At 40.7% G+C, this 14089-nt stretch overlaps 1 protein-coding gene across 1 annotated transcript; it reads left to right on the forward strand.

Annotated features, from left to right (window-relative positions):
- The first annotated feature begins 6171 nt into the window (after positions 1–6171).
- On the forward strand, positions 6172–6921 carry LOC149161401 (uncharacterized). Its single transcript, XM_089434864.1, has one exon. The coding sequence runs from the start codon at positions 6172–6174 to the stop codon at positions 6919–6921; it is 750 nt and encodes a 249-aa protein (XP_089290990.1).
- The last annotated feature ends 7168 nt before the right edge of the window (positions 6922–14089 follow it).

Genomic DNA, 14089 nt, shown 5'->3' on the forward strand with positions numbered 1-14089 from the left:
TCAGAAAAGATATAACTCAACATCAAACATAAAGCAATGAGAGTGGAACCATAATGATAGTCATCTATTATTGATAAATAAAAAATAAGAATACAACCATTGTTCTGACGTCAAATCCTCCTTTGGCTCGGTAGTCAGCTACACAAGTCTTGCAAAGCTTGTTGGGATGAGGGACAAGCCTCTCTCTCTTTGGGTGACAAGAATCTCCTTACTTAGATTTGGCCTTATGGGTGCAAAGAAGGCTCTTGCAGCTTCAAACTCTTGAATTCCTGGGATTATGAGTACTATGACTGTAACTATTGTAACTAGCTTGCTCAAGGCATAGAGGCAAGCTTTTATAGATAGAGAGGGAAAGAGATAGGATCAACCACATTATTCATGGGATTGGCTTTATCACTTGGAAACTTCCATGAAAGGTGGCAAACCACTTTCCCTTCTATGGAGATTCGAAGCCAAACCATCCTAGCCCAACATAGATTCAGTTGGTGAATGGGTTGAAGAGAACCTTCGGGAGTTTGGTCGTTGAAAACTTTACTCAATTCGGTTGGCGCGAGTGTGACTCTGGGACAAAGCGCCAATGGCGTGCCCTTTATAGAGTATTTCCCTCATTGGCGCGGGCAGTGAACTGTGAACCCACGCTAATGTAAAAAGAGCTGTTTTCATGAGGATTTTGCAGGAGATGTCTTCAGGGAAAATGAAGCTCATACTAAGAGGAATATGATGCAAGTGGTTTCAGGTCATGTCACTTCTCACAGGTCGCGGAATGAGTCCTCCAGTATGCGGGTGAGGGATAACAGGGACGGTGAAAAATGGTGACAAATTGTTGTGTAACAGGGCAAACAGCAAAGGATACTGGTTTGAGTTGAAGCGAGGACCAATATCCCGGTGGCAACGAAAACAAATGGTGAGTAACCTTGTGAACCCTCATAGTAACCATGGTTAACTCAAACGAACTCGTGGACCTAGATCCGGCAATGGAGGATATCCTATCGGTCTGGGGGAAAGACCCAACAGCCCAGAACATTGAACGATACTTTGGAGCACCAGAAATTTTAAGTTCAGTCCCTCTTTCACCGGAAACACTAAGGATCAGCCAGTCCTCTCTTCACTCGATCAAGAAGTTGGAGGGGAATGACTATTTTTACCAGGAATCCCAAGATCTGCAGCAGTCAAGCAAGGCGGGCGGAAATGAGTTGCATGCAGCAGGCCCTCGACAATTCCTCCAAGGCAGCAAAGGGAAACCCCCATCCATCGGCCCGGTTCTCTCTGGAGGCTTAGAGGATATCGTTAATTTTGGTACAAGCACGGGGCAAAGGACCGAAGGGGGTTTTGGAAGGGTTTCGGCTATTACTAGGGCATCTATAGCCAAAGGTCAGGGCAGTCCCAAAAGGATTGAAGGACGGAGGGAAGACGGGCCTGAAGGACCTCCAGACCCTCGAAAGAACCCTTCTGGATCAGCATTGGGGTCTCAGGTACAAAATCAATCCCTAGCAGAGCCTTTCAATAACTCTATAAGCAATTCGTGTCTAGCCCCTTTCGAGCAAAGGCTTTCCCCCTTGAATCCCGGCCTGGAACAGCTAGAAGGGAACGAGACAAACAAGGAATCAAGGGAGGAGGACGTCGGGACAAGGAAAAAAGGGGAGAAAAGGAAAAAACAGAGACCAATCAACTCGCAGGATTTGGAAGGGAATCTGGTTTTGGGCATGGACGTGCAGATTGAAGAGGCCCTGGAGGTGGCTGAATGCACCTTGGTCGGCAGGGCGAGAGGGAAAAAATTCTCTTCCAATTTCATTAAAGCATGGGGGGAACAAAATTGGCAGACCGACCTCATTAGAGGTTTCAAGGTTTCAACCCTAGCAAAGGGTTGGTTCATGGTGCGTTTTGAGCATAAAGAGGCAGCCGATTGGATGGTCAAAAAGAATTGGGCTTTCGGGAACATCCCTGTTCTTCTAAAAAATTGGAGTCCGTTGTTCGATGTTGTTCATGAGAAAACAAATGTCTTTCCGGTTTGGGTGAGGGCACCAGGGCTGCCTTCCTTCCTGTGGGTTGAATCAGTTTTCAAGGCAATAGGGAATAGGCTGGGTAATTTCCTGGAAGCGAACATGTCCTTCAAGCAAACTTAAAATAAGGCTATGGCGCGGATCCTTGTCAGCCTAAATCCAAGCGGAGGACTAGCAGAGAAGATCAATCTCCAGTACAAAGATTTCGTCTTTGAACAGATCCTGGACTATGAATATTTTCCCTTCAGGTGCCATAGATGCCACGTCTATGGTCATTTGGCTAAGGAATGCCCCTTAGGAAGGCGATGGAGACGATTCCAGAGGACATCAACGCAATTGGAGAAGGCTTCCCGTCACAACCAGAATTTACAGAGGAAGGAGACCACAGTACACCAGACAGAACCAGAAATGGAGATGGATTATCAACAGGGGGGCAGACACCGAATGCAGTAATCCAAGACCCTCAGCTCAGAAGGGTAGACAAAGATCTCGAGCTCGGGGGCACAAGAGCAATTATGGAGACCACTGTGGAAACGACAACAACTCAAAATCCCATCGAGAGCGAGGATGCAAAGGGTATGTGCTTAGATCCAAAATTTTCCCCTATTCTCAATTCAGAAATAAATGAAGATTGTCTGGTCCCTGAATCTCCTTCAAAAAATTTCATTTCTGATATCAATGAATTTATTGAAAGTCATGAAAGAACCACAGTGCAAAACTGCATTGGAATCATCTCGGCCGCAATCCCCTCCTTAGATCTGAATTGTGAAGGTGCTTCCTCTAATCCTATCCCCCCGGTCCATCATCCTACTTGCCCATATAATCTTAGATCCCTGGACAACAAACTAGACCCCTTAGATACTATGGGTGGCATAGGACTATCCCCTCCTCTGAGTCTGAAAAGAAAAAAAAGGAGAAGGAAATCCAATCTCTCCATGGCCCAGATAAAAGCAAAACATGATGTGGCAGATGGGAAGCAACAGTCAATCACTGGGCACTTAGAGCGGTGCAGGCCCCTGAAATCGTTCCGAAATGATTCTTACATCATGGAACTGCAGGGGTTTGGCCAGTAAACCCAAAAAACTGGCTCTTAGGGAGATGGTCATGAATTCAAAATCAGATATCCTTCTACTTCAGGAGACCTTGGGGAATGGAGCAGAAGTAGAATCGGTGCTAAATGCCCTCCTTCCAGGATGGAAATTCTCGGCTATGGACTCAGAAGGACACTCAGGTGGACTGGCGGTAGGATATAGGGAAGGGAGAATTAAGATAAGGAACCAATGGGGCATGAAGCAGGTGATGGGTATGGAAATTCAATCCCCTGAATTCGAATTTCCTTTAACAATCTTAAACATATATGGGCCTTGTGTTAGGCCCCTATACGACTAGTGTAACCCCTTATTGTTATTAGTATAACCCACTTATTATATTGATGTACCCATGTAGTGCCCATATTGTTACTATTATGCCACATAGAAGCCCACCATTGTTACTGTTGTGCCCTACAATATTATTGTTATGTAGGCTTTGATTGTATTGGGACCACTTAGACTCCTATATATAGAAAGGAGGTTTTGTCATTTGTATCATCCAAGAATTGTTCATTTATGTAATGTAAAGGAGGTTGCCCCCTCGAAGAGGCTGAATTCTAAGGCGTGGATCTCTCTTTTCTATCTTTTTGTGAGCTGGTTTCATAACATTTGGTATCAGAGCTTTGGATTCTAGGGTTTCGCTGCTCCAAACAGGTCATCGTGGAATTTTCGCTATAACTGTTCTTCTGTGAAGTTTCAGAAGTTGCAAAAAAAACCCATTTGAGAAGAATTGGCGCTGAACCTTGGGTCCAAATTTCAGATCTTTTTGCGCTATATTTTCGGAGATAGTATCTGCGGAAGTTTGTCTTTTTGCAGACTCCTGAATTACACTCAAAACAGGTGACCTGGGGAAAATCGTCATAAGTTTCTTTCTGAGCATCGGATTGAAATTTCGTAAGAAGGTACAGAAAGAGGACGGAATGTAGTTTATTTTTATATATTTTTCAAAGTCAAAGGGTGAAACAGTGACACGTGGAACTTCATACAAGTTCACTCTACTGAACTAGTATATAATCAGGTCACTGCGGGAGATTGTGCATAACTGTTTCTTGGAGAATCCAATTTGGATCAGACTTGTGGCATTGGAAAGAGGACAAAGAGGGTTACTACAGGTCACAAGTTTAGAACTTAAAGATCTAAAAGTACAGAGTTACAGTCGTTTGAAGGTAGAGCTCCTAAAATCAAGAAAAAGCAAGATGAGGAAGTTTGATGGCAAGGATCCGGTAAATTGGATACTTCAGATGGAGCAATATTTTGATATACATGGTGTACAACTGTTACAAAAGGTATGTATTACATCTTCATATTTAGAACCAGATCAATTTTTATGGTACAAAGGGCTTTGTTCTCGTAAAAAACTTGTTACGTGGTCAATTTTCACGGAGGAAATGATAGCACATTATGAGGATATAAAGAGCAACACCTTCTTTAGAGAAACACCACAACAATTGGAAAGAGTAAAAGGGATTTGTGACATAATGGAAAGAAAAATTATGGAAACCAGGAAGCATACCCCTCACAACTATAAAAATGGAAGTGTTGTTTCTCCCAGCCTTCCACAACCTACAACGGTTACACCACAACAATTGGAAGAAAAAAGAGAAAAAGGGCTTTGTTACAATTGTGATAGCAAATGCACTAAAGGTCATAGGTGTGCTGAGAAGAAATTATTTTATATAGAATATGAAGAGGAGGAAGAAAAGGATCAAGAAACATCAAAAGAAGAGGATATACGTCAGGACACCACCCCAGAGAAAGAAGAAATGAATCAGACCATATCTTGTAAAGCATTGGCAAGAATTACCACTCCTCAAACTCTCAAGATAGAAGGACATATCAAGAAGAAAAAGGTGCAAGAAGTGAAAGATCACATCGAGAAATAAGAAATGAATCCAACCATATCTTGTAATTCAATGGATGAAATTACCACTCCTCAAACTATCAAGATAGAAGGACACATCAAGAAGAAAAATGTTCAAGAAGTGAATGATCACATCGAGCATCAAGAAATGAATCCGACCATATCTTGTAAAGGACTGGAAGAAATTACCACTCCTCAAAAGATAGAAGGACATATCAAGAAGAAAAGGGTTCAAGTAGAGAAAGATCATATCGAGCATCAACAACAAGTTCTCCAACTTTTAAAGGATAACGCCACTTCGGTGCAAAATCAAATGAAACAACAGGTAGATCAACATCGTAGTGAAAAATGTTTTGATGTGAGTGATTGGGTATTTTTACTGCTACATCTCAAGCAAGCTATTTATGAGAAGGAAATGTTGGCAATACTACATGCACTTAGAAAATGGCGACCTTACCGAATGGGAAGACGCTTCAAGGATGAGGATGTGGAAGCATTGTTTTGTGCTATTTATATTATCCAACCAAATTGGATAAACGAAGCAACGGATGAATGGAAGAAGAACGAAGAAGTATGGCCACTTATTCAAAAGTTGCAAAAGATTCCAATTCAAGCAATATTGCCAGAAATTGAAGAGGAAGGAAAAATCATATTGGAACCTGGAGCAGTCACAGAAACAAGAACCCGACAGCTACGAAATCGATCAATTTTAGAGTATCTCATCAAGTGGAAGAACTTACCCGCTGAATATTCCACATGGGAGGACAAGAATTTTATATAGAAGCATCAAGAACTACTCAAGCGTTGAGGACAACGCTTTTTGAAGGAGAGGGGCATGTTAGGCCCCTATACGACTAGTGTAACCCCTTATTGTTATTAGTATAACCCACTTATTATATTGATGTACCCATGTAGTGCCCATATTGTTACTATTATGCCACATAGAAGCCCACCATTGTTACTGTTGTGCCCTACAATATTATTGTTATGTAGGCTTTGATTGTATTGGGACCACTTAGACTCCTATATATAGAAAGGAGGTTTTGTCATTTGTATCATCCAAGAATTGTTCATTTATGTAATGTAAAGGAGGTTGCCCCCTCGAAGAGGCTGAATTCTAAGGCGTGGATCTCTCTTTTCTATCTTTTTGTGAGCTGGTTTCATAATAGTGGCCTTTTGGAATGATCTAATGTCAAACTCGACTTTGAAGAGTAATTACATGGTGTTGGGTGGAGACTTAAACTTCTCAATAGGAAGAGCGGAGGCCTGGGGACCTTCGGCTAGGGAAGATCCACTGACAGATTTCTTCCAAAATCTCTTAATCGCCAACAACCTAATTGATGTTAATCTTATTAAGTTAAAGCCGACTTGGAGGAACAGGAGAGTAGGAGAAGCAAGAGTGGCAAAAAGACTGGACCAGTTCCTCATTAATGAAGAACTATCCTCCACGATCCCAATGTTTCGGCAATGGGTTGAAGAGGGAGGGCCTTCAGATCACTTTCCAGTTTACTTAGAACTCTCTAAACCTCCTCCAAAGCCACCAGCACCCTTCAAGTTCAATGCATCTTGGCTGCAAGAAGATTCTTACATCAAATTATTTAAAGAAACTTGGAGGCATCCTGACTTTAGCACCACAGAGGACAAAGGGTTCCTGTTCATGGAAAACCTCAAAAGACTGAAGAAAGCAACTATAATATGGGCGAAGGACAGGAAGGTAAAACAGAATGAGGAAATAACTCGGATAAGTGAGGAACTTCAAAAGCTGGAAAGTATAGAGGAGGACGGTTACGCAACACAGGAATCAAAAGAGAGGATCCTCCACCTTGAGAAACTCAAAAATCAAATCCTTCTAGCAAAAGAAGAGGAATGGCAGCTCAAGAGCAGAGCGATCTGGCTTAAAGCAGGGGATGAAAACACAAGTTTTTTCCACAACTACGCAAAAGGGAGGAAGTCTGCAAACACTATCTAGAACCTTAAAAATGAAGAAGGAATGGAGGCAAAGACATTTGAATCTCTGTCAGCACTAGGGCAAAGTCATTTCCAGAACTTATTTGCAGACCAAGGAGAAATCACCATTGCAGAGGTTATCAAAACAACGCAATGTTTCCCAAGGTACATGGAGGAGGAAGAAGCAGAGGATCTGATAAGGCCAGTTACAAACGAGGAAGTTGAAAGTGTCATGAAATATATGGAAAAAGAAAAAAGCCCTGAGCCGGACGGATGGACCATAGAACTCTTTCACCATTTCTTCGATCTGATTGGAGCAGAAATAATTGAAGTAGTAGAAGAGTCCAGGAAGGAGGGATAGGTTTATAGTCCTTTCAATGCAACTTTTATAGCCCTAGTCCCAAAGAAGGAAGTTCCTGAAACCTTTGAAGACTTCAGACCAATTTCATTATGCAACTGTATATACAAGATTATTGCAAAGGTGATCGCGATCAGAATAAAGCCAATTCTGTCTAGACACATTTCAATGGAACAATTTGGGTTTTTAAATGGACGACAAATACATGAAGTGATCGGTGTAGCTCAAGAGGTATTTCATAGCGTTAGGCAGAAGAATAAGAAGGGTGCAGTTATAAAAATCCACTTATCCAAAGCCTATGACCGGATAAATTGGATATATATCCGTCTGCTCCTAACTCATTTAGGTTTCAAAACAGATTTCATCAGTTGGATCATGGGGTGTATTACAAATGTCAGCTATGCAGTCCTCATCAATGGTGCAGCCTCTCCATTTTTCAAAGGACAGAGGGGACTGAGGCAAGGCTGCCCCCTGTCCCCTCTACTTTTTCTTCTAGTAGCAGAAGGGTTAAGCCAGCTGATTCAAAAGGCCAAAAGGGAAGGCAAGGTAAAAGGTCTCGAAGTAGCTATCAACTTGTACATTTCTCATCTCCTTTTTGTTGATGACATTCTGGTTTTCACAAATGGAGAGTCTAATGAAATAAAGGAATTAAAAAACATTCTTGATCTGTTCTTGAAAGCAACTGGAATGAAGATAAACTCCAGGAAATCTCAGTTAATAATGGAAGGACTAGACAGACAAGAAAATGCACAGATGCATTCGCTCTTTCCTTATCAATTGAGTAATATGGAATCCCCTTTCAAGTATCTAGGTTTCTGGCTTAAACCAAATGCATATAAGAAAGAGGACTGGAACTGGTTGATCGCCAAAATAGAAGCCAAAATCTCTCATTGGAGCTACAAATGGTTGTCCAGAGCCGGGAGATTGACACTAATCAAATCAGTACTACTGGCCATCCCAGTCTACTGGGCAGCATTAACATGGGTTCCTAAAGGTATCTTGGAGAAAATAAGGAGAATTTGTAGCAGATTTTTATGGGCTGGCTCAAAGGAGAACTCTGTCCTTCCATGGGTTGCCTGGGAGAAAGTGGCAAGGCCAAAAGATTGGGGAGGATGGGGGATAAAAAGTCTTCCTGACTTCAGCCTCTCGCTGGCTGCAAAATCTGGCTGGAGACTTATAAAGATGGAAAATTTATGGACAAGAGTAGTGAAAAGGAAATATATAGACCCAGCTCCTTTAGAAGAATGGATTAGAAACCCAACAAAGAATAAGAAGAATGTCTCGGTGATATGGAAAGCAACTGTGGAGTCCTTCAAAGTAATCGAACAAGGATTGGCATGGAAGATCGGGAACGGAAGGAATTTGAAGATAGGTAAGGACCCGTGGGTAGGATGCAATGAAAATTTTGCTTTATCCCCCGGGTTAATCAGGCACTTAGAAATCAAAGGCATACTCTTCTTAAATCAGGTGGAAAAAGTTGGTCACTCAACTATGTGGGGACAAGCTTGGAAAAATGGAGAAGATTTAGAACTAGAGCAAAGATGGTGGAATGAATGGAATTCTTATACTCAAGAACTCTCCAGATCAAATGTCAGAATAAAAGACAGCATGGATCAGCTGATCTGGGCCCATGCAGAAACCGGAGAATACTCTCCAAAAAGTGGATATAAATTCATCATGTCTAGGAAAGGATGGGGAACTCCAGAATGGTGGCCAAAGCACTTATGGAAGCTCAAATGTCTGGAAAAGGCTAGACTTTTCTTTTGGTGTATTTTAAAAAGAAAAATCCCAACTTGGGACATCCTTCAGTCAAGATACATGCATGGTCCAGGGAGATGTACCTTATGCAAGTCTGAAGCGGAATCCATCAACCATCTTTTCCTAACCTGTTCAGAAACCAAAAAGATATGGGGGGAGGCAGAGAAATTGATGAACAAAAGGTTTGAATGGGGAGGTGAAAATCTAACAGAGGTTTGGGCAAAATGGTGGCAACAATACCCAGAAGGGAATATGCGGAACCTACCCCTCATTATCTATTGGGGGGTTTGGATCGCTAGAAACAAGAGTATTTTTCAGGATAAGGAAACCCCGGTAGCTGTCACAGCAATCCAAAGTGTCTCTATATACTCGAGTATCCCAGAACCAGAGGAGAACAAATCTCAAAGACAAAACAAAGTTGTACACATTAAAGAGGGCACTCCATGGGATTTTTTTGATGGTGCCTCATAGAACAATAGGGCAGGAGCCGGAATAGTCATCCATGTAAATGCAAACCATATCCTCAAAGCCTCAGTTGGACTAGGGACAGGATCAAACAACTTTGCAGAAATGTCAGCTTTGAAGCTTCTTCTCTGTTGGCTCATTCAAAGGAACATCTTCACAATTCAGATCTTTGGAGACTCACTAAACGCTATCAATTGGGTGAATGGAAAAGTTCATGCAAAAATCAAACTCTGAAACCATTGCTGGAAGAAATGCAGGTATTAAAAACTTTCTTTAACAGTTTCTCTTTATGTCATATTTACAGGGATAGAAATGATACAGCCGACAAACTTTCTAAGGAAGGTTTGCAGCAGAATCTGGGCAGCTGGAAAATCGTAGAAGAAAACCAGGGACAGACCCAAACAACGGATCAGCCGCCTCATACTTTTTCTCAGTGACAGCTTTACAACATTTTTGTTTTTATGTCATACTTATTACACAGACTTTATTATGGAAACTGCATGTTTGGACACCTCAGAACTTATCTATTTTTGTAAGGGTTGTTTTCCTCATATGAGGAGACCCGCTTTATGATGTTTTTTGCTGCCCTCTTTTTGAAAGGGTTGATACGGTACATGGCTGGACAGTTCAAAGCAGCCGATCTATATTGTTTTCAGCTGTCTTTTTTTGAGATCAGATGGACCCTCCTGAAGGTAGGTTGTTTTTTGATTGCATGGGCAGTCAAACAACAGCAACAGAAATGCACAGCATATGCAATGTAAATTTTTATTTCCTTAATAAAAATTTCGCGTTTTCTTCAGAAAAAAATAAAATAAATGGGGACCCTTCCAAAATATCAAATCTTACCATTTAATGTTTCCTTTTGTTTTTAGAATAAAACAAGATATCAAAGTGGAACTTGCTAAAACATGAAAATTTACCTTTTCATACTCCAAGCGCATAAAACATCACAAACTACGAGTTTCCTTATAAAAATCGCTACATGAACATAAAACCTAAGAAAAGCTTTATAACGGAAAGTCTCAAACATTAAGGAGAGCTTAAAAAACCCACTTTAAAATGATTATTATCGCATTGCAAAAGGTTACAACGGACATCCCTTATAAAAGTAACTCCTCAAAAATGCGATCCGCGAGAATGCGAGATCACAAAGCTTACAACCTCATCACATCACAAATTTCAATACCGCGGCATTACTTTATGTAACATAACCAAATATTGCGAAATGCGATAGTGTCTCACAAATCGCATATTGCAGCAACCCAACGTAACGATGGTTTTTAATGATAGCAGGTTTTGCGATATTGTGATCTGCGATATTGTGAAGCAAATCGCAAAATCACTTTTATCGCAGATCAAAGGGCTCAGAGTTCTAGGATAGTACTTTCCGGCATTCGATGCAAAGTTATGAACATTAAAGTTTAGCTTAATGGTCCATTAGTGGTCATTTATTAAAAACGATTTGGATCAGGGTAAAGGACCATTTGACACAAGTTGATATCTTTTGATATGATTTAGAATTAAAGCTTTCCCATCACCTTATTTTTGTCTTTCTATTGATTTTTCCTGTATTCACTATCATCTTTATCATATCTTTGCTCTCTGCTTGCAACTTTCAGGAAGAATACCCAGAGCGTAATACACGAAGAAATGGGGAAGAAAAGAAAGGCCTTTGCATCTGAGAAAACAGAAATGGCCCCATTATTCATAGACACTACCTGTATTAGGGACACAGGGATATCTCCTTTGGAAGCTATGTACCATTTGTTAGAAAAGGAAAACCCAAGAATTATGGAAGTTACAGTTACAGCAGATGGATGCAGCTCTTCTGAAGCATCCCTAACTGAGCTTACATGCTCATTTCTACACCGCATTACTGCGAGGCCGAAGATACTCCCCTACACTGATATAGTGAAATGGATTATAGATCACGTAGACATATCCGATAGAGAGTTCAAGACAAAAAGGTAGGAAGTCACGGGGTCATTTACTTCAAACAATTTGAGGCATATGTACCACTTACCAGAACCCCAGGCTAGCTACAACAAGCAATTTGTTGCGAAATTTGCCAAGGAGAATGAAGACTTGGAAGAATGCACAAAGCACTGGTCAAACAATGAGGAAAGGCTGAAAAAGGATAAAAATAGTATGTACACCACCGGCTCTCTTTGTTTTCCTTACTGTTTTGCCGCTGCAATGTTATGTAGACTGTTTGGGAAACCAAACATCAATAAGTTTTCATCAGAATGGTTACCTCTATTGGATGCGGCTACCAATGCCACCATAATGGATTGGGCCCAAATTCTGTTGGATAATTTAGCCACTGTAATTTTAGCACACATAACTAAAAGAAGCTTTACTTCAAGGGTTTACCCTCCATTCTTTTTGGGCGCCTATGTCATGGACGCTATTTGTTTTGTTTCCGATTTTCCTAATATGGGATGGAAGTGGATGGCACAAAATCCACTTCCCATTTAGGTTGATTATAAAGAATTGTGGGAATCCAATTTCATCCCACATTTCTTCAAGATTTGTCATGGAGTTATGCTCCCTATTTATAAAATTCTCTATAACTGAGAAACCCCAAGGTTTTCCCCAGAGGCTTAAGTGGACATTCTCCTAGTGGCAAGGTGGTTTGGGGAAGAGTGTTTGGTAGCATTGCTTCACCCCATGTGCTACCTTTTTACGTCCTTGACAAACTAATGGCCAGGGAAATAGCCTATCAGACCTATGGTGTGGGGGGAATGACCAAGGAACTGAAAGATTCTAAGAAGGCCATTTGGCCCCAAATTCATATAATATGCAGAGATTTTTCATTGCATGACTTAGGTCATGCTTTTAAGGAAGTTGATAATATGTTATGTTTACAACTACCAAAGTTCCCAGGCAGGCAATATGATCCCTTAAGCGTTGTAAGTAATTTTACTACAATAGTTAAAATAAAAGTGTTTTCCAGTGAAGAAGATCCCTTTGACGATGTCTTTCTGTAGAAGAACACTTTTAGAGAAGTTCTACATACAACACGAATTTTTTTTTACCAAGAAAATTTTCAAAAGTTTGACAATTACAAGAAACAGAGGTTATCAAAGGTCGCGTTGGACTAATTACTCATCGAACCAATTAGGGAGCCTACTCCTAGTGTTAGCATAAGTGGAAGTTCAAAAGAGAAGTCTAAAATAAGTTTTAAAAAAGAATCAGCTGAAAAGTCCAGTGACCAGTCCAAGAGTGAACACAGTAGAAGTGAGGGGTCAATTAAAGACACAACTCAACCTACAAAAAAGCCTGATCTGTCCCCAAAACAAGCTGAAGTTCTCACTCCCCTTACTAAGCCAACAAAGCCACTTTTAGTGGATCTAGAAGGGGAATGGGATAATTTTAATAAGTTAATCAACATAGAAGAACAAAGCACAGAGCCACTAACAAACCGAAAGAGACAACCACAGAAATGGTGATAGAAGGGGCTGTGAATACTAAGGAAACGGAGCACATTCATGTTGCTCCATCATCTGAAATTGTACTAAGGATAGAGGAAATTCCTCCTCTAGATGTATCTTATAGCCCTCAACATAAGGTTTTTGTCAGAAGGCAAAGAAAGAAAAGAAAGCTAGATGCCATGCTTGCTCCCAAGGATGAACCTCTGGATGTTCTTTGGAAAGACCCCACTATAGACCCATCGGAAAATCTAACTAGGCTCTCTCGGATCGTAGGAGAATACGCTTCAGCAACTATCGATAAAGCAACAAAGATTCAATTACTACTTAAAGAGAAAGAGGATAGGATTTTGTTTCTAGAATAGTAACTACAGCAAGTCAGCATCAATCAAGAAGCAGAAACACAATTAGCAAAACTCCAACAAGACTTCCTGCAAATCCAATTGGATCATCAAAGAAATTTTGCTAATAAAGAAGAACAGTTACAAGGTATGATAGAATTGCATAAATATGATCCTAAAATTGGGGAGTTTATCATAGAAGCACTTGCTCTTACTTCCCATCTCTTGCAATAGGAAGAACAACTCTGCCAGAAGATCTCGCAATGGAATTCCCATTATGAAATGAGCAATAATATTACAAATCAAGTCGTATATTCATGACTTAATTATGATTCAATTTTTAAGAAGGTTTCAGACTTCTTGAACTCGCAGAGATCTGAAGAAGGGAAAAGAGCAGAATTGCCCAGAATTGACGAATCTCACAAAGAGATTTTATTTGCAAAATAGGATTCCAATCTTAAAGAAGCAGAACAGGCAATGGAAGAGGCAGCGATGGCAACAAACAGTGTCATTGAGTGTATAAATGAAAATTTTCACAAGGCCAATTTGATAGCAGAGACCACCCTGGGCTTCCTTCCAAAGGCACAACAGCTTCAAACAAAGTGGAAACAAACAACAGAGGAAAAGGAAGAGGTGATTAAATAGGTAAACAAGTTAAATTGGGACACATACTGGTAGTAATTGGTAAAGCCACATAGCCAATTGATGACCCTAAAGTGCCTCATATCCTCTGTCGAGAAGATAGTGCCAGCTCTTGCTAACGTCGTATTTGCAGGACAGTTAAAAGCTGAAGTCAACCGACCGATGCTCTTGAAACCAATGTTGGATATTTGCAAT

Source organism: Pinus tabuliformis, chromosome 5_2 (genome assembly GCF_031772625.1).
Source record: "Pinus tabuliformis cultivar Carrire ecotype Pingquan chromosome 5_2, CPIR1, whole genome shotgun sequence".
In the NCBI taxonomy this organism is placed as follows: Eukaryota; Viridiplantae; Streptophyta; class Pinopsida; order Pinales; family Pinaceae; genus Pinus; species Pinus tabuliformis.